The sequence below is a fragment of the Protopterus annectens genome, chromosome 6.part1, assembly GCF_019279795.1.
Source record: "Protopterus annectens isolate FY-2018-M chromosome 6.part1, PAN1.0, whole genome shotgun sequence".
Taxonomy (NCBI): Eukaryota; Metazoa; Chordata; order Ceratodontiformes; family Protopteridae; genus Protopterus; species Protopterus annectens.
In genome coordinates, this window is record NC_056738.1 from 43,763,911 (window position 1) to 43,784,866 (window position 20,956).

The 20,956-nt window shown below is 41.4% G+C and overlaps 1 protein-coding gene across 1 annotated transcript in view; it reads right to left on the bottom strand.

Annotated features, from left to right (window-relative positions):
* Positions 1-20,956, bottom strand: part of LOC122805378 (uridine-cytidine kinase-like 1) — a 1,023,926-nt gene that overhangs the window by 816,202 nt on the left and 186,768 nt on the right. The window contains exon 5 of the mRNA XM_044075479.1: positions 4,156-4,227. Coding sequence (XP_043931414.1) covers positions 4,156-4,227 — 72 coding nt within the window. The remainder of the gene's footprint in view (positions 1-4,155; positions 4,228-20,956) is intronic.

Consider the following 20,956-nt stretch of genomic DNA (forward strand, 5'->3'; position numbering starts at 1 on the left):
TACAGAACCATCTGATATTGCCAACATCCTGGAAGATAGGTTCATTGCTAAACTTTACCCCCCCCTCTCACCCCCTAAAGGGCCCATATCTATACAGGAAGAATGCAGGGTCCCTGTAATCACATCTATGCAGGTAAAAGCTACACCCTCCAAAACCAAAAACACAACATCCATGGGACTGGACAACATCCCAGGCTGCGTTTTACACAAACTTCAGAACGAACTGGCTCCCCGCCTAAGCACCATGTTCAATCATAGTCTCACGTCAGGCTTTGTGCCCACTGAATGGCACACAGCAACAGTTATCCCACTCCACAAAGGGGGAGCCACCACTGATCCTGGGAACTATCGCCCTATTAGCCTGACGAGCCTGGTCTGCATGGCCATGGAATGTATCATCATGGAACTCAAAGACATTGGTAACCTCCAAACTCTGGACCCCACCCAGTTCGGGTTTGTGAAAGGCAGACCATGCCTTCTGAACAGGATCAACGACTTTGAAGCAGTCAGCAAAGCTGTAGACAAGGGTAATGTGGTTCACACAGCCTATCTTGAACCCGCCAAGGCTTGACACCATCCCCCACTCTGGGATTACAGCTAAATTCACTAAACTAGGTATAAATCCTTACATCACAAGATGGGTTGCCAACTGGCTTACTGACAGAACCCACACATAAAAGTTGCAGACTCCAAATCTGACTTCAAACCAGTGACAAGTGGAGTACCACAGGGTTCAGTTCTGGGACCTCTCCTGTTTGGTATCTACTTCTCTGGAGTACAGGCGAACGCAGAAAGCCTCTAGCTAATGACGTTTATAGATGACTGCAAACTAGGAGCCATAGTTGAGTCCCCAAATGATGTGGACATCCTACAGAAGGGCCTCACTGAGACAGATGCCTGGTGTCAGAGGCACAGCCTCAAGCTCAATGTCAAAAAGTGCAGTGTCCTCCCCTTTGGTAAAAACTCTAACTACCACATAAACGGCAGTCTACTTAACACCGAATGTGTGATAAGAGACCTTGGGACCCAGGTGGACAGTAGTTTCTCCTTTGATAATCACATCACCACAGTAGTCAGGAAATCCTTCTATGTGGCACACCTCATCACAAAAGGGTTGTCATCCAGGAAAAGAGGTCACTGTCCTCAAACAGATGCCCTACACTGAACGTCTCAAAAAACTCCAGCTATATAGTCTACTCCGAGGAGATCTCTGCCTAACATATAAAGCTATGTAGCTCAGAGCTGTTGGACATGCTACACCTAAAGAAATTCCAACCCCTCTGAGCTACATGCTCTAGGGACCTAAACCTTGTCATCACAATAAATGGGACATGCTTGAGAGATAGATTACTATCCCACAGACTTCCTATACCCTGGGACAAGCTACCTATCTATGTCAAGCAAAGTTCCTCATTAGCACTCTTCAAGAAAAATCTTGACGAGTGGATGGAAAATAGGAAATACACCCCGGGATCACTTCTGTGGCTCTGCTCGACATGGGCACAGGAAATTAACTTTCTTGGGCGGTGTAAGCCAGGGAATCTTGTTGTCAAGGGTTACTTAGGCCCTTGGGCCAATAGCCTAGTACCTACCTATGAACATGGATTGGGAGCCTGTTCTAGAGAAGGGGTAGTCTTTGGGACACATCTGTCTCTCCAGGAGGTCCTATTTATATCACAGAAAAGGTTCAAGTCTTTAGAATGGGTAATTCTAGTTTTTGTTTTGCAGATATGCAGGGAGATCCATCAAAGTGGGGTCTGACAATGCCTTGTATGCCAGGCATAGATCTCCACTCAACAGCATGTAGAAGACAGAATACAGGGATAGGGCCCCTTGAGGTGGTATGCATAGGACATGCTACTTATACCCTGCATTCTTTTAGAGAGAAACCTCTGTGGATGCTCCAGTTGTTGGACATAACTAGTTAGGTACATAACATAGGGAACAATTTATTCAATGACAGCTCTGGTGAATTCTAAATAGGTCCCCTTCAGATTATCGAAGTTTCAAAACATCAAAATGCATATGGTTGAGACCATATGATCGAAGTTTTGAAACAGAATATCATCCTGATTCAGTTTCATGCCATACCTTTGTTTATAGGTTGCACAACACAGTGATTTCCTCACTACTGTAGACACATGATGGTCAAAGGCTAGATTACTGTCTGTGCGTGTCCCCACGTCTCTGACTACTGGGCCAACTCTTAGGGGTGTGTTTCCAATATGACAGTTACCAGGGGTGGATGACTTCCTGAAGGATACTATTATGAATTTCTTGGCATTTAGTTTTCGTCCATGGCTCTGACACCAGTTATTTATCTGTGTCAGCCCTTCCTTGAGAACATTAGTATCAATGGGGGATTCAATGACAGCTCCTAATTTGCAATCATCAGCAAATTTAATTAGTCTGAGGTCATTAACATTGGCCATGACTTCACAGAAGTATGCCAAAAAGGGGCAGTCTCGGGACCAGTCCCTGAGGAACTCCACTTGTGATTGACCTCTCTATAGAGGTGGACTCCCCAGTTCTAACTTTCTGGGTCCTGTGAGCCATGTGGCTATCCACCAGTTGGCATAAGGGTTTGTACTCAACGAGTTTGTTGACAATTCCCGAATGAGGTACTGTGTCAAATCCCTTGGCCAGTTCAAGAACTAATGTGCTGATATTGTCTGATGTGGTGTGTGTGTGTGTGCATGTATGTATGTATGTATCTATACACATATTAGTTACCAAGTTCAGTACTTCATATTTACAAAAGGGCATGGTGATATAGTGACTAGAAGAACTAAAGGTGCGTCCAATTTAGGACTGAAGGATGAATACTAATTGCTTGCAAAATGCTTCGGACTGTTAGCAGCAGAAGAGTTAAAGCTATCGGAACATGCAAATGTGCGTGACATATTTAAATACACACACAGGACACATCAGAAGTGTAAGCTTCCAACCCCACTTTTATCCCAGGTCTGGATGTGAAACTGCCACTACGTACAATTAAAGTTGGCAGGTGTAGTTCAAGCTTGACAACAATAACACTGTTCTATGTCTCACCAAAAGGGAAGCTTTGAAGGTATTAAGTACATTGACCCCAAGATGAAGCAACCTTGAAGGTGAAAATATTAAGTAGGTGTAGGGGCCACAGTCTGTAAAGGTGAGGCTCCCCTCCGCACATTGGCAGCGGTCTCAATTTCACAAGTTCAGTTTAAAGCCTAATGGAATTAGAAAAATCAACATCTTTAGGCTCCTTCCATTTCAGAATGACAACATGGATGTCTTGATGGTTGGATCTTGGCAGAAAGGCATGGCAAACCAGACTGGTAAAAAGCAAAACAGAATATACACTGGGGACTGTAGTCAAGTTCTAGATATAAGTCTTTATCAAGAACATTCTGATCATACAGTACAAGTGAGTATCAGTTTCTAGGATCAAAAAGCGTACAATAAAAAAGTCCAGTGCATATAATGGAAATCTGACAGTAAGGCTGAAAACTACAACTGCAAAACTAAGGTATTCATATATGTTATTTTAAGTAATGAAGTCTGCCTCATCAGAAAGGTAAGAATGGGAAGCAGAAGCCTAAAACCCACCTCTGGATAACCTACACAAGGGAAAAACAACATTAGCCATTACTCAAAGTCTTGAAATGTGGTTCACATGAAAAATACCATAGTAACCAAAGCAACCAAGGCTAGTGCGACTGTTCCCCTCACTTAGTTCCTCTCTCTTTTTTTAAGTATAGTTCAGATTTCTAGAGACTGAATTCACAAAAATGGGATGCACACCACAATAAAAACTTATGCAGTCTGTTTTTGAAAAGGCAGAAGTTATGTCCTGACCAGGATATAATGCAACTGAAAAACAAATTAACAAGAACATCCCTTTTTGGGTACATTCTCCATTCTGCAGAAGTCACAGAAATGTGATCTGTGTTGTATATTCTCATTTTAATGAGTGGTGCATTTCCTGTCTGACACTGTGTACACTCTTAAAAATTATATGCAAGCAAGAGAGCATTCTGTAAACACTGACCTACAATGCTAAATTTTAAAATTTACAGATCAAATACTGAAGGAACCATATTCTGTATAGAAAAGTAATCTAGGCAGAACTAATATTACACCCTTGAATCCCTGAAGTGAAAAAAAATAACGTACCTTCAGAAGCTCCTTGTTTGCAAAGGACAAAATTCCCTCAAATATCACAACATTTGCACCATAGACTGTTTTCTATAGGAAAGAAACAAAAAAAAAAAAGTCAGCAAAAACAGAGCTGACAAATATGAAAAACTATGAGTAACAAAAAGAAATTGCAGCACTGCACCCCATTTTGTGGTTAAATTTCTTTGCACATTAACACAAGGTTCACTTTGTAGCAGAGGACTGTGAAAATTAACAGATTTTAACGTTTACTCTTCTCTTTGTATTATCTTAGAAAACGTTATTAATTAGTTATAAAAAAGCATTAAATTCATCAAGTTTTCCTGGCACTCGCCATCATTAACCTTTGGCCCTGGTTAGCTTCTTAAACCAACCTATTCACTCCCTCGTCCTAATATTAAAGGCTAGTACTCGAACAAGATCTTTTCTCTGTGCCCCATTCAAGAAGGGATACTCTTGGCTACCACTTGATCCTCTTTCAAAAAAAAACCCTGTAGGGGTGACAGCTAAAGGGCAGGTGTCATGTTTATGCAGCAGCCAGTGGTCCTTAACTATCCTAGCTCCCCCCACCAAAAAGCATCACTGTGCTCACATCCTGCTCCCATGAATGCACGTGCTTGATATTTTTCTCATCAACCATAAATGATCAGTAATGTCTGCAATGTACCACCTGGACCCAATCTGACACACACAGACACACGCACACGCACTGACACACACACGCACGCACTGACACACACACGCACGCACTGACACACACACGCACGCACTGACGCACGCACTGACACACACGCACGCACTGACACACACACGCACTGACACACACACACGCACTGACACACACACACGCACTGACACACACACACGCACTGACACACACACACGCACTGACACACACACACGCACTGACACACACACACGCACTGACACACACGCACTGACACACACGCACTGACACACACGCACTGACACACACGCACACAAAAAGAGAAATGACCCCTTAGCAAAGTGAGCCTTCCTAGCAAGGTCAACCATCCAACATGTGACCTTTAGCAAAATCACTGTTGTCAGTCGTTAGGGGGAGGCAAACATGCTTCCTTCCTCTCCAATTTACTGGCAGGCAGACAGTATTTTAATAATGCCAAAACTTTCATTTTATTTTAAGTACATGCTCACTGTAACATAGGTTCAAGAATTATGTAACAGTTATGTAACTCATTAGATATATATGACATAGGAGGCCCAGAGTGTATTAAGGAGACCAGCCCCCCCCCCCCCCAAAAAGGAGCCTAGCCTAACTTCCCAATTGCTCCATATCATGATCTGGCCAACTGACTTGTTCAGAGTTGCACAGCATGCAAAAGGAGACTGAGGTAATCAAACCTTAGATCTACAGGAAGCAGCTTGTTACACACCTTATTGCCTTTAATCCCTGTATATTATTAAATATGACCTAATCCCTGCATATTATTTAATATGACCAAATACTTTTTCAGCAATTCAACATTTACTTTTTCCAACCAAAGAAATATACGTTATACATATATAAAATATTTTATGCCAGTCCTGCATAGCCCTATTCCAGCTTCCCTTGTCTAAGGTTTTGATTACATTTTTGTCCTATTCTTTACCACAGTGCAGCTCAAGCTTAATTTTTCTTCTGCTTTCATTCCTGCAAAGTATCATGTTTTGTTTCCCTACATCATCATCAGTTGCTGCTACACTGTTAATACATACAAAATACCATATGCCCAGTCACCCTTATTCCAAATACCTAGTTTCACATATTTCACAGATGGTTATGATTTAGGAATCTTATCTGCTCATGAATCCTAATCTTCCAGGCCAAAGCGCAATGCATTAAGCAAAAGAAATGGTTCAACATCAGCAACACTCAAATGCATACATAACCCATTACACTTTAGCCAATAGCCTGCAGTGTGAATGCCTTTATGGAAGTGCGAGAAAGATAACTGAATCACTTTGTAAAGTACAGCCGAGCAAGACCTACTTACCTGTAATAGACGCTCATGGAACACAGTGTCTTACTGGCATATGGTTAGCAGTGCCCTGCTACCCTCCTTCTGGAAGTCTATCAAAGTTCAGTGCTCCTCCTACTGCCTGCGAAGGACCAATCACCTGGTAGTACTATGCCTTTTAAACCAACAGTCACGACCTTTTTAGTTTTCTAGGGTCCAACAGGAAAAGAAGACAAAAACACAAGCTTTGCAAATACCCACTGTTCCAAACCAAGACAGACAGACACACACACACACACACACACACACACACACACACACACACACACACACACACACACACACACACACCCACACAAACACACACACAAACACACACACAACACGAACACAGACACATACACACACATACACACCCAGACACACACACATACACATGCGCACACACACACACACACAAACACACAAACACACAAACACACAAACACACAAACACACAAACACACAAACACACAAACACACACACAAACACACACCAAGGCTGCTGAAAACACTCGGAGGCAACTCCAACACCAAACTACGTACATCCAACAAAAGGGAAATGTTGGAAGGGTACCTGCCAATAAAGCAGTGTGTTCTACAGACATCTACTGTTACAGGTAAATAGGACTTGTGCAACTGTACTATGTTCAACAAGCACACTGCCTTACTGGCATATGGGTAGATTCCCAATGCTTACCCAACCTGGGAGGAGTAAGGAAAAGGGGGTCTAACGGTCCTCAAAAAGCCTGTTCTGGATTTAGAAAAAGCATCCAGCTTGTAGTGCTTTGTAAAGGTATAGACAGATGACCAAGCTACTGCCGCCTCTAAAGTACTTCCAAAGCCCACTCCTTTCCAATATGCGACTGAAGAGGAAAAGACCTTGGTGCAATGTGCCTTTACCTTGTCATGGTGGGGGTAACAAAAAGACAATACCAAGGGGTGACCAACATGTAAAAGTCTGCTTACAGACAGGTTTGACCCTTCTTTATCTCTGTGAAGAAAAGTAAAAAAAAAAAAAAAAAAAAGCCTTTCAGCCTTCCTAAAGGGTTTTGTTCTGTCATGGTAGTACCGGAGCTGCTGATACACATCCAAAGTATGAAGTACCTTTTCTCTCTTAGTTTTAGATTCTAGAAAGAACAAAGGGAGATTAATAGAGTGAATTCTGGCACCACTTTTGACATGAAAGGATTAGTGCGTAACACAACCTTATCTCTGTGGGGAAAAAAAACAGTAAGGTTGTTCTGGCTTAAGAGCTTACAACTCAAAGCTCGCCTTGCAGATATCACAACAATAAGCAAAACAGTTTTCCACTTTAGGAAACTGAGAATAGCTTGAGATGGCAGTTTGAAAGGTGGTAAAGGTTAAATTTTCCAGAACACAGCTGAGATCACAAGAAGGAGGAATTTGCTTGCAAGGAGTGTCAATTGCAAAACTCTTTTCATGAGCTGTTTTACCAAAAAAGAAGAGGACGACGACCAACTGGCAGAGATGGCTGCTAAATGCACCTTAATAGATGCATATGATAAGCCATCCCGAAGTAGCTCACACAAATATTTCAAGAACACAGGGATATTAACCTCAGTGGACAAACTGTTCTCATTTAGCCACCACTTAGAAAAAAAAAACGTATTCACTGGTTTTCTGGCCTCATTTAACACCTGCTGCACATCCTAGACGGAATCATCCAGGCTGTTAAACTTGCTCCAAACTGACGTGTACCAGTGACTGTGAGAGCAAATTCAGAGTATGAGGAAGTCTGAGTCAACTGCCCTTGACCAATAACATTAAATGGGAGAACAAAGAGTGCCCGGGCCAATAGGGACTCATCACAATGATTTTTGGCGTTACTCTCTGAACCTTCAGAAGCACCTTGTGAATCAATGGAGAGGGGGGAAACACATACAGGAACATTCCTGTCCAAGGGAACTAGAATGCCTATTGTCCTCTAAGCATGGTTGCAAGGATATCAGGAACAGAATTTCTCCAGCTGTCTGTTTTAAAAGAAGCTGAACAGATCTATTTAAGGCATTCTCCACATCAGACTAGATCCTGGAATACCATTGCCTTGAGCTACCACTTGTACTGGTCTGGACGAGATCTGCTTAGTCTATCTGCCACAATGTTCTGCTCTAATGGGATGTATAATGCCTGAAGAGTCACAAAATGGTGTAAACTTGAAAACCCACTGACATCGCTCCCTAATCAAAGTCTGACAAATTAGTCTGGACAGATTACGATGGCACCAATGGGGAGAAGGGAAGTTCTAGGTTGATCACCACCATGTTCTCCACTTCAGTAACTCCCATCTGATGAAGGGCAGCACTGGCAATTGGATTCCAGGGGATGAATTTGTTGCAACTAAATTTCAAACAAACCACTGAATTTTCATTAGGTTGAGATAGGCCACTGTTATCATGGATGCCATCTGTCCAAGAATTTTTGGGAATTCTCTTGCCAAGGTAACATTCCTCCTGGAGAATTCCAGAAACATCATCTGGTAAAACATCTGGAAAGAAAGGACATTCTTTTGCAGGAATCGGTTAAGCACTTCCAGAAAGATGAGCCTTTGCAAGGATGACAAACAACTTCCACAGGTTTAACTTGAACCCTAGCTGGCAGAGACCTTCTCTAGCGATTCCAAACACCTGGAAGAAGAGTCTGTACAGATCAGCAAGTTATGCAAGTAAGGAAAAATGTTAAAGTCCACAGTTCGACAGTGGTCCACTACTGGGGCAAGGCATTTGGTAAACACTGGATGTGCAGTGGATACAGCAAACTGATAGTACGAACCAGACACAACAAATCTCAGCTATCTCACAAATCAGTAAGCAATGTGGATTTGATGATATGCATCAATCAAGTCCAGGGTCACCATGAAGCAGTGGTAAGGTGAGACAAGAAGCCCCGAATGCAGGATGAGCATCCTAGCTTAGGGACCTTGCCAAATGTATTCAGAAAGGAGGGGTTCAACACTGGTCTCTACACCAATTATTTTTTGAGAACCAGGAAAATTCTGAAACCTCTCATTATTTCTGAAGGAGGGAACAGTTCTATGACTTGCCTCTCCCCCCCAAGTCCAACATTTGACTCAGAATAAGTCTGGTCTGGCGAGTGAGGGGAAGCCCCCTTGAACAGAGGGGATGATCCTTCTACTGCCACCTGTAATCCCGGTCAATGACATTGAGCACCTATTTGTCAGAAATCACTGAAGGCCAGGCCGCCTTGTTAAGAACCAAGTTTAAAAATGCGGCACCTAGAGGGAAACTCAAGAAAGATGGGTGCTGCACCTCAGCATAGTCATAACATGGAAGGGGGAACTGTCCTTTTTGGGAAAGGAGCCTCTCGTTAGGTTTGGCGGAGTTCTCATCCTGCCATTTTCTTTAGTGCCTTGTTTTCGTTCGGCTGGGACTTTTGTTTGATAGGCCACCAAAAATGATTCGGGTTATAAGAGGGAAACTTAGGAATAGGAAGCATTCGACTCCCATAGCATTAGTTTAACTCCGTCACCCCAGTGTTTAAAGACCTGATTAGGTGCTGTACCAAACACAATCGACTCGGGTGGAACATTCATAATCTCATTTTTCAAGTCATAAAAAAAAGTTCTGGCTGTACAACAATCATACCCCACTATCACCACTGACAATACTGCATGTCTAGCAATAGCATCAGCCCCACTCCAAGGTACTCTTTAAAGCATGTTTTGACACTGGAGAAACATTGGAAGCAATATCTTTGACACAGACTTTTTGCTCAGAAGGTATCAATGCAACAAACTTATCTAAACTACACATACACCTCAACACGAATCTCCACATAAAACATTGGTAGTTAAATACCATACTATACTGCACTAAGTAAAAAGACAGCAAATTTATTAAGAGTCCAACACACACACAATGCACATCACAAAAGCCCTCAATATTAAAAAAAACAAGGGCTAGTTTCTGCCCTACGTGAATTAAAACAGCAAAAATTGCCATAGACACGGAATTAAGTACAGACTTATGAAAAATTCCTATCAGAAATGTTTCACGTACAAAGTGGTACCATAATTGTGATTTAAAATATTATAAATCTACTCAATCACCTCAAATAATCGTAGCCCCAAAGAACAAAAAACTGGAAAAGTAGCAAGATTTCCCAGCAAATCTTTCAAACGAAGCTTTTAATCATCGTCAATAACCACATTGATTAACACAGTTCTGGAAGCACGAGGCAATGAGAGTAATTGCATTAACATGGGCTTAGTACAGAAGCTTAGTTAAACATCCACCAATGGTCATAAAACACATTACAGGAGTAGTTTAAAATAAAGAGTACAACAACTATGCTGCAAGTAAAATACACATCCAATTTACCATTCAGAAAAAAACGTAAATCAAAAGAATACACAATACAAGTACTGACAGAAAAAGGCAGAGGAAATAAAACCCAAAAGGGTTTCTTATCCAAGCTTAATAGGTAAATAAATCCAGATTGAGAGGAGCAGTAAGATCCTTCTTTTACTACAGCACTAGAAACTAAAAGTGTCCTGTCGGTTTGAAAGGCAGTCCCAGTACTGCCAGTGCCGGGTGACTGGCCCTTCATACTCACAATAGGCAGTGGCAACAGCTCTGAGCTTTGAGAGAGGGAGGGTAGCAGGGCACTATTACCCCACATGCCAAGTAAGGCAGTGTGTTTGTTGAAAATCTTCATTTAATGAAAATCTGAATCCATGAGATGGTTATCAAATCATTAGCTTTAGTAAGCATTCTATCAATTGGGGTAATGCCTCCAAACCATTGTGATGGCAGTGGTGCCCCTACATCCCCATTATACGGTGATTGAAGATACTGCAGCCTAGTAAGAAGATTCCCCCTTTCAAAGTAAACACCTTAGTAGTTTAGAGAAAAACAAAATATGCATTCCTTGTCCTTTCAACCAGTCTTGTTTCCTCTTCATATCCCCGAGACGATTATCACAGTATTACCAATATCTATCTACATTTAACCAGAATCTACCCTTACACTTTTAAAATGGGCCTCATTTGCGTATAAAGGAAAATATACATGAAATAAATTGAACGACAAAACTCATCTTTTGATAAAAAAAATACCAATGAACATCAAAAACTGCTCTCAAACTGATGTCTACCCTCAGGAAAATGTAAACAATGTTCACATTCATAATGTTCAGTGGTTTTGCAGGATAATCAAATTAAAAAAATGAAGAAAAAAATCCCTAAAATGTAGAACATGTGCATCTTAGTTTCTAAAAACTCTCAACATTATCTCACCATACCAGCTGACATCTGAAGGCACCTGTATAGGGTAATCAAAAGTTATGTACCTAACATGATAGATATGTATGGTCATGACTCCTCACATCACTAGGACTCAGTTCTTGGTCTGCTCAGCACAGACCTAAACTTTCCCAAGCCTTCCTTATCTATAATGCCCTGCACTCTATCACCATTCTTCAGATCTAGAGCAGACCACTCATATGCAGACCATAAGAAACCTAAATTATGCATGCTCACCCCCAAACACAGAGCCCCTCCTTGCAAGGTCAGGGGAAGGTGGACAAGGACATGAGGAGTATGAACCATGATGAACAGATGGCCTTTTTTTGTTAACAAGAAACATCTTTATTAAATTATCACTTATGACCCAGGCAATCATAATTTATATAAATGAAAACAAACCATATTGACATAATTTTTGTTGCAAACATTATACATCACTTTTAATCTATCTAATCACCATCAACATTATATAGCTAATTTAAATCCTGCCTTCTTTTAAACCTCATTCCTCATCTGCATGTATTGTTCCCACAATTTCCACTTTTTTCTATGTAATTTGCTCCTACCCTTTTCTAAAGATTCCATTTCCAGTTTTATGTACGTTATTATATTCACTACTTTTTGGTTTAGACTTTGATTTCCATTTTCTAGTAATTGCTTTTTAGCAGCCATCATAATTAGACTCAGCAAGGTCTTACTATGTCTAGGCAATGACCATGCAAATATTTCGTGGAAAGTACACAGCTTTCAAGTCTGAAATGGGCTGCTTCTTCCTCTTCAGCAAAAGGACAGAGCCCCCATCATACCCTCCTGGTGGCATCATGAAAGGATTCCTCAAATAAACCATGGACTTGAAGGAAGACCTAGAACAAGAGACTGCATCTAGCCTTAATGCCCTGTGAAAAATATTCAGAGAGGTCCAAGTCACAGTAGCACATTACAGGAGCATTTTTAAAAAAGGTGACATTCACAACCGTAACAGAATGAGCTCTGGTCTCTACCACCAAATATATACTATTGGTTTCATAGCAATCTCTGATGCATTCTAATAACTACCCTGATAAGGTAGAGGATAGCCTGAAAGGAAAAAGCTCAAAACTGATAATGGTTGGATCCCATATGGAAGTGCAAGAACATTTCCAAAGTCTTTACATGCAGGTATGCATCTTGGAGGCCCAAACAGCACATGCTCTATCTCCTTTAAACAAGCAAGGAAGAACTGACTGCACCAGGACCTACTGGAACTTTTGCTTTATTATAAATTGACTGTGGGTCCTCAAGTCTACAAGGGGCCTAAAGGTTCTTCACCTGTTCTGGCAACAGAAAGAATTTAGAATAAAATCCAGACCCTCTCTAACTTGGTGAAACCGCCTCAATGGTTCTTTTATTGTAGAAGGCTAATGGGTTAACATTTTAGTGCTGCACACTGCTGATGGTGTGGGACATCAGGAATGAGAAGGAAGTGTGGTTGGGGTTCAGCGAGGAAGGAGGTTATACAGCTTTTGGAAATTATGTTAAATATTCACCTATCACATGTGATGGCCCACAACTACCTCCAGAGTGGAGCAGTCAGACAACGCCTCAGAGAGCTTGCTGTTGTCTCCTAGACTGGAGGGACTGCTGAACCCCTGACTTTGCTGAGAAATTCCTACCATCAGATTGGTAACCACCACTGCATCCACACTGGTTCTTTTCTAGCTACTGAATTTGTTGCTGTTTGCAAACCCTGTAGGCATCTGGGTTGAATCAAAGGAATTACCACCCGCCACAACAACATTCATTGCAGGCCATCTGCACAACAAAAAATGACGACTGGCAATGGTTAGACAGGACACAATAGGAATGTAAAAAGCCCACTGATGAACCAAAGACAGATGCCATAATCAAATAATCACAGTGGCAGACAAATCTGCTAGCAAAGGTTTGGATGAGGCAACCCCCCCCCCCCCACACACACACACACACAAACACATATATTTGAAAATAAGACAATGAGGAAACAAACTGGCTTCCTATTAAAAGGGATGGTTTATCTCCTGGTCTTTCTCATAAAATAGTACCTTATCTCAGTCTTCCACAGACTGCAGGACCACTATTCTTAAAGATGCAAGATAACTCATCAAATTGCCACTCAATCACATATTTTTTGAACACTGTCTTTGAAATGAATTAAATTAAAATCTAGCAATGGTAGTTCAATGGCTCATAGGTCCAAGAAGAAAAAGGTCAGAGGAACTAAGGGTTTTATAACAGTAGAACTGTAAACACTACACTTTTAGCCCTTGAAGAAAAATAAGTGAGAAAGTGCCTGTTCCTTGTTAGCTATGGGAATGGGAGTATAAACACACACCCATTGCCACAAGCCCTATAATCTATGGAATGGAAATGGTCCCCCTCTGAGGGAAAGTAGGACAGACTTATTACAACTCTTATAAATGTGACTCACCAGGGCCTAGAGCACAAATAAGATGCTAAAAAAATAATGGTCCAGTTTCAAACAATGCACAAGTGTATACACAGATGCAGAATTCCTTGTGAGCTGCAATTTGCTTTCTGCCACGGTAAACTAGAAAGACAATACAAATACCAAGACAAATCTAACAGTTACTCTACCATAAAGAAAAGGTATTGTAGCCAAAATTACATGAAAAATCTTTTCAGCGCTAGGGACACACAATGCAGTCATTCACAGGGAAGAGGGAAGACTTGTGTTGCCACTATGAATGGCAGCAATCAGAACAGCACCAAACAGGCAATGCTGGGAAAGACCAGCATGGAGTGCTTCCCGCTAGCAATATGACCCACTGACTGAAATAAGTGCAAAGAATCTACACATACACTCTAGTTAAAGCAGACTTGCATAAAAGCAATGTGGGAAAATCATGTTTATTGTTATGACTGCAGCAGTGGCTTAAGAGGCTCTTGAAATAACTGGCAGAGAAAGCCACATCTACTAGCAATAGCCAGTCTGCATTCCTGATCCACAAAACAAAAAAGTCACATTCAATACTATTTTTAATTTCCAAACAGCAGCCTACTGAATGTCTCATACCAGCTCATACAGTAAGTAATGGAAGATGTGGGCTGAAATTACCTGGAAATTAACCTGTAAATCACGCATCACAGAAGAAGAAAAAAATTGCTATTAGCTGGTATTTGATGAACTGTTACCAGAAAAGCTACTGATTTGCAATCAATACATAATTTCAAAGTGTGTTTTATGAACCAGCAGCAACAGAATCCAATTATAAGTCGTTCATCGGGGTATAGCTCTCCAGGGTTTAACTCAAGACACCTAAAATTACAAACAGAAAGATCATGTTTCTTTTAGCCGCAGTCTACAGTGCTTAGTTCCAGTTCACCAACTGGAGCTGTACAACTTTGTCCCATCCACCCACCCAGTGAAAGTCAGCCTACAAAAAAAATTTATTTGTCCCATTTCAAATGCAGCTATTTTTGCAACAAGCAGGTTCTGGAAATGACAAGACATGCCTCCAGCAGAAATAAAACACACTGAAGGTCACAGCTTACAGCTAAGGACTAAAAGCCTTCCTTCCTTCTAAAAGATAAGTATTTGCTACACTGCTACATTTTCCTTTTCTCCTTCACAACAGTAACAAAACACAAAAAAGCAGAGCAATTAAGGGAACTCTAATGTAAAAATCATTTACCTAGCAGATTCTGCAATTAAATTAAATTAGCCACTTTATACAGTTATGGTATTTACCTCACATACATGAGGTGCAGAGTGACAGTCTCAACCAAGGGGAATTGGCAAGGCTTAAAATGGCCCATAATGGCAACTAGCCTAGTACTTACCTATGAAACTATGAGGGACAGCAGTGCAAATGCCACTTCAGGATTAAAAAAAATAATAATCAAAATGCCAAATTTTGGTTCGTAAGGCACTGCAAATTCAAATTTATTTTGCAACTGTAAGGAATGGTCTGTGCTGCCTAATATATATATATAAAATGTTAATGAAAAATGAGAGAAAACTAAACTAGGCATAATAATGTAACTGCAAACCTGAAAAACAGTCAAAACAGTATAAAATACTGACGTTTTCAATTGATTAATCATTTTTGTTTTTGATCTGTGCAGTAGTGGCTTGTAGCACAATGACTGAAGAAATGGCTAGATAAATGCAGTTTTTCACAGTTCGTGTTCTTGGTGATTTTGTATTCTGAAGTCACATAGCAATGAATGCCTTTTGCTACAGTGCTGGCATGAGGTAATGTGAATAGTGACTTACTCAAAATGTTACAGCCATGGGGAAAATGATGTTTGCAGTCACCACAGCTGTACCCTGATCAATCAACTCTATCACTTTATGCTGCCAATCATATTACTGAAATACAAATACGATTTTAATTTTCCCTATTGTTTTCAGCAATAACAGTGAGTTTTAGACCAGCTGTTTATTCTGGACACATTTTTGATCCACTATCCTGCCATCATTTAAAAAAAAAAAAAAAAACGTTATCAAGAATCACACAAAAATCAAGCGGGAAGGAGTAAACAACCATTAAAATGACAGAAGGTCCCACAATATACCTTTTCCTTCAATAACTCACGTCACACACTAGCAGTTACAGTTACAACTTAAGTAAAGAGACTGCTTCCCAACATACACACATTTTTATATGTACATGTATTATAATAAATAAAATGCAGTGATACACACACACACACACACACACACACACACACACACACACACACACACACACACACACACACACACACACACACACACTATATTGTACCTCTGACCATGCTTTTTTTCCCTCCAAGATTTTGCTTCCTCTCCCTTGGGTCGACATGTGCAAGTATTTCTCCATCCACCTCAGCTCAACAGCCAGAAACGGGAAGCTTCCTATCTAAAGATAGCACTATGAAGTGTACCAGTACACTGACTAAGCAGTCATCTGCAGGGAAATGCATACCTTAACTTGTATGCCCTACCATTCTGCATTTTTTTATTTAAAAACAAAGTACTTACTATGAAGGTGAACTGCTGCTGGCAGCAACCTCCATAACAGTCCACCTGTTAAATTATCAATTAACTACATCTTCTTCCCAAACAGAAACGAGAAAGGGAAGCTGCTGCAACTCACTATAACCTTTCCACTTTGGTTAATTCTGCCTATGAAGTAAACTTACTGATGCTAAATGCGACTGATCTGACAAGTCCACAGAGTTAGCCAACTCCTGATTTCTTTCACATACTATAAAAGTGTTTATTACAAAAAAAAACAGGGCTAGTTGTTATAACAGCGAAAAACAAGTCAATCACCTGATACTGCCCCTCTGATGGGAATATATACCAGTCAACTGGGATACTGATCTTCCATTTTTCCATGAAAAATTCCAGTAAATCCCAAAACTGGACAGCATGGGAAAAACATCTTATTTTCAATGAATTTGGCATTTTAGGCCAGAGTACTCATTCACCGCAACCTCCATGTCTTCTCATATGTGTTACCAGAAGGGAAGCTAGGAGAGACCCTGGGTTCAATGTTAGGGTTGCCACCTTGCTTCACGGCTAAAACCGGAGCAAAGCCACGCCCCTCATCACCAGTAACCCCGCCCACCCCAACCCCCTCTCCCGCCAACATACCTCCTATTTTGTGATGTCACGACAGCATCACTCAATGGGAACGCCCTCTTTTTTCATTCCCGACGCCTGCTTTTGGCTGATTTACTATTCTTTTCTGTAAAAAAAAGCATAGTAAATCAGCCGATTTACAAACTCCGATAGTCTGTTTCCTTTTTGAAACAGAATACCGGAGTTTGTACAGTGTTTTCTGGACTACCGGAGAATCAGTTTGATTTCCTGATAGTCCGGAAAAAAAACGGAGGGGTGGCAAGCCTACTCAATGTGTTGGGTGGGCATGATCAGCCACTGATCATCCTGATTACCCTTTTAGTGCTACACTGGCTTTTAAAAGCCAGTATTGCATTTGCGGTTAAAGCAAAGAGCTGCAGCACTCCATGTTGGGTCTAAACAGACAATTGTTTGTTATATTTGCAGCAAGCAGTTTGCTGCAGTTTAAAAGGAGAATTTTTTTTATTATTATATCAAATACGAGTGCGTTAGCGCACCATGCAGGGAGGGTATAAACTGTAGCAACTATATGCTACGTTGGTAGAAAGCAGTTTGCTACAGTTTAATTTTTTTTTTTTTTTTTTAATATACTGTAGTTGGGGAAGGAGAGTTCAGGCAGAGAACAGAAACAGGACCTGAATGGCTTGGGGTGGGGTTCGCACATCTAACCACCTGGTTGGTGTGCCAGCAGAAGGAACTTTTTTTTTGCTCTTCACCTGAAGAGCTGAGAGGGTGGGGTGCTGGCTCGTGATACTCGTATAAGGCAAAGATGGAGCCAACTACGCCTCTGTTCATTACTTATGACACTGTCATCCTGCTTTACTGACTGTTCTATACTGAGAATCTGTTTTAACGTGTACAGGATGTTTGGACCTGAACGATTCGCCCCCGGACGGTTGGACCCCAGTAAAAAATATAAGGTAAGTGAAGCCGAAGCACATCAAAACAAAAACAGAAAAGAAAGACTGTCTAAACATTCTTAAAATTGATTTAGAAAGTATTTATTTTCTATTTATGTGCTTCGACTACACTTATATGTGCAAATTGGAACTTTAATTATATATACAAAAACGGTAAGTGCTAAAAAAAAGTTTGCTGACTAATCCAGAAGTTCACGGCATTAACTAGCTCGGAGTTCCCATACAACGATAACGTCATTATTACATAAAAAATAAAGAAAATTAGCGATAAAACAACAAGTAAGGATTAAAAATAAATTATATTTAAAAACGAAAACATAATGGGCAGACTTTGACAGATGTCTGCTTTGATGTTCTGTTTGTTTCCCTGCTGAAGTTAATGGGCTGTGGGTGTAAGCTGTAGAGGCACTGAGCATTGTGATAGTGAAATGGATGTTTGGCCCTAGAATTGCACTTCTAAGCTTTGAACTACTTGTTGATACTTTTACAAATAAATTCTTGAGTCCTTAAAAAGTACAGGTGTGTACCTACCATAAATGTAGATGTTTGAGTGTATTCACTGTTGCAGTCATTACACTTGGGTTATCCTGCTGGCAGGCTACCCACAGTCGGCCTGAATTCCAAAGTCTTGGTCCGGCGTTGGTTGCTGTTGCCTCTTCCCTGACGTCAGTGCGCCAGGGGTATAAAAGATGCAGCCGACGCCATTTTCTTCAGTTTTTCTTGACCCAGATGTCAGGTGCCCCCAAAAGGGTAGGCTAAAAAACATTGCTAATAAAAGCATGCACTAAAATAAACAATACCTTCATCTACAAGCAAGTACACCACATAGGTTGTATAGGATAGAGAAGTACAGATAAGTCCCAGCAAAGAAAGGGGGATGGCAGGTGGGTAACCTGGACTGCAACAGTGAATACACTCGAACATCTACATTTATGGTAGGCACACAACTGTACTATGTTCATCATGTTTCACTGTTGCGGTCATTACACTTGGGTTGAATCCCAAAGCTGAGGTTGGGCGGCTGGGTCTAAACATAATTAGGAGTGGCTATAAGGCCCTGCAAGACTGCAATGGCAAAGCCTGCTCTGGATTTAGAGTAAAGAGGCAAGTGGTAGTGCTTAGTAAAAGTGTGCACTGAAGTCCAAGTTGCAGCCTCCAAAATATCCCTGGCTGGTACTCCTCTGAGGAAGGCTGCTGAGGTGGCTGCTGCCCTGGTAGAATGTGGTATAATGCCCTTAGGCACTGATTTACCATGTTGTGAATTGCAGAAACGAATGCAGTGTCCTATCCATTTTGAAATAGTCTGCTTTGAGATAGCCTTTCCTTGTGATCCTGCAGCATATGCCACTAAAAGTTGCTAAGTCTTTCTGAAAGCTTTAGTTTTGTCCAAGTAGAAGCGTAGCTGTCTGTGTATGTCCACAGAATGCAGAAGTCTCTCCCCTTTATTCTGCGGGTTTGGGTAAAAAGTAGGCAAATGAATGGTTTGGTTAAGAGCCACACTGGACACTACCTTAGGCATAAATGTTGGGTTTGTCCTTAGAGAAACCCTGTCCGGATGGAAGATAATAAAAGGTTCCACAGCCATTAATGCCTGTAACTCTGAGACTCTTCTTGCTGAAGTTACTGTTAGGAGCAGAGCTGTTTTCCATGATAAGAATTTTATCTCAGCTGTATTGGCTGGCTCAAAAGGAGGCAGTGTGAGTTTCTCCAAGACAAAATTGAGGTCCCATGCAGGTATAGGTGCTCTCCTTGGAGGTCTTATGTTTTTGGCCCCCCTGAGGAACTGCCTAAGCAATGGATATGAAAAAATAAGCGGGTCTGTATTGTAATGAGCTGAAATGGCAGAGGCATGGATCTTAATTGATGAGAAGGATAGGCCTTTGTCCAGCATCTCAGTTAGATACTGTAAAATCTGAGGAATATTTGGAACAAGCGTGTCATTTCCTTGAGTCTGGTTCCAAGCACAGAATCTCTTCCATTTTTCTACACAAGATATTCTGGTGCTGGGCTTCCTGGCCTACAAAATGACATCCATAACCGCATTAGAGAGAGGTATATTCTGAATGGTCACAGTATCCACCATGCAGCTAGATTTAGAATTCTGAGTTGGCTGTGCAGGATCCAATTGTTTTGTTGGGTCAGCAAATGAGGAATTTGAGGCAATGTCCAGGCTGGGCCTTGGGACAAGCTCCTTAGGATTGGGTACCAGTGTTGGCGTGGCAAATCCGGGGCAATCAGAATCATTTGTGGCTTCTCTTGTCTGACCTTTAGGAGTACCTTGGGGAGGAGAGGCAGTGGAGGAAAGGCATATACCGTAAGGTTGTTCCAACTGAATGACAGAGCATCCACTTTCCATGCTTGTTTGTGATAAGTCCTTGTGCAGAATCTCTGAAGTTGGCAGTTGTGAGGAGAGGCAAAAAAATCTATGTCTGGGCGTCCCCATTTTCTTGTTATCATGCTGAAAATCTGTGGATCTAGTTTCCACTCGTGAGATTTCTGCTTAGTCAGTCTGCCAGAGCATTTGTTTTTCCTGGCAGGAATTGTGCTTGCAGGTGTACTTGGTAAGTCAATGCTGTGTTCCACAAAATCATGGCTTGTCTGCAGAGGGGGTAGGAATGTGTGCCCCCCTGCTTGTTTATGTACCATATGACTGTGATGTTGTCCGTCTTTATCAGCAGCTCTCCTGAATGAAGTAGGTCCTTGAAGGCTGTCAGGGCATTTTGTACAGCTAGCATCTATTTTTGATTGATGTGTAGATGCCTTTGGCTTGGGGGCCATGTGTCCTGAATACATTTTCCTGCCATGTGGGCCCCCCAGGCATAATCTGATGCATCTGTTAGTGTTTGCCTGGCTGTGGGTAAAGTGAATGGCTGTCCCATGTTGTGGTGACAGGCCTGTGCCCACCATCGAAACTCCTGTTGCAGGCAGGGAATGAGTGAAATTAATGATTCCAGGCTGTGAC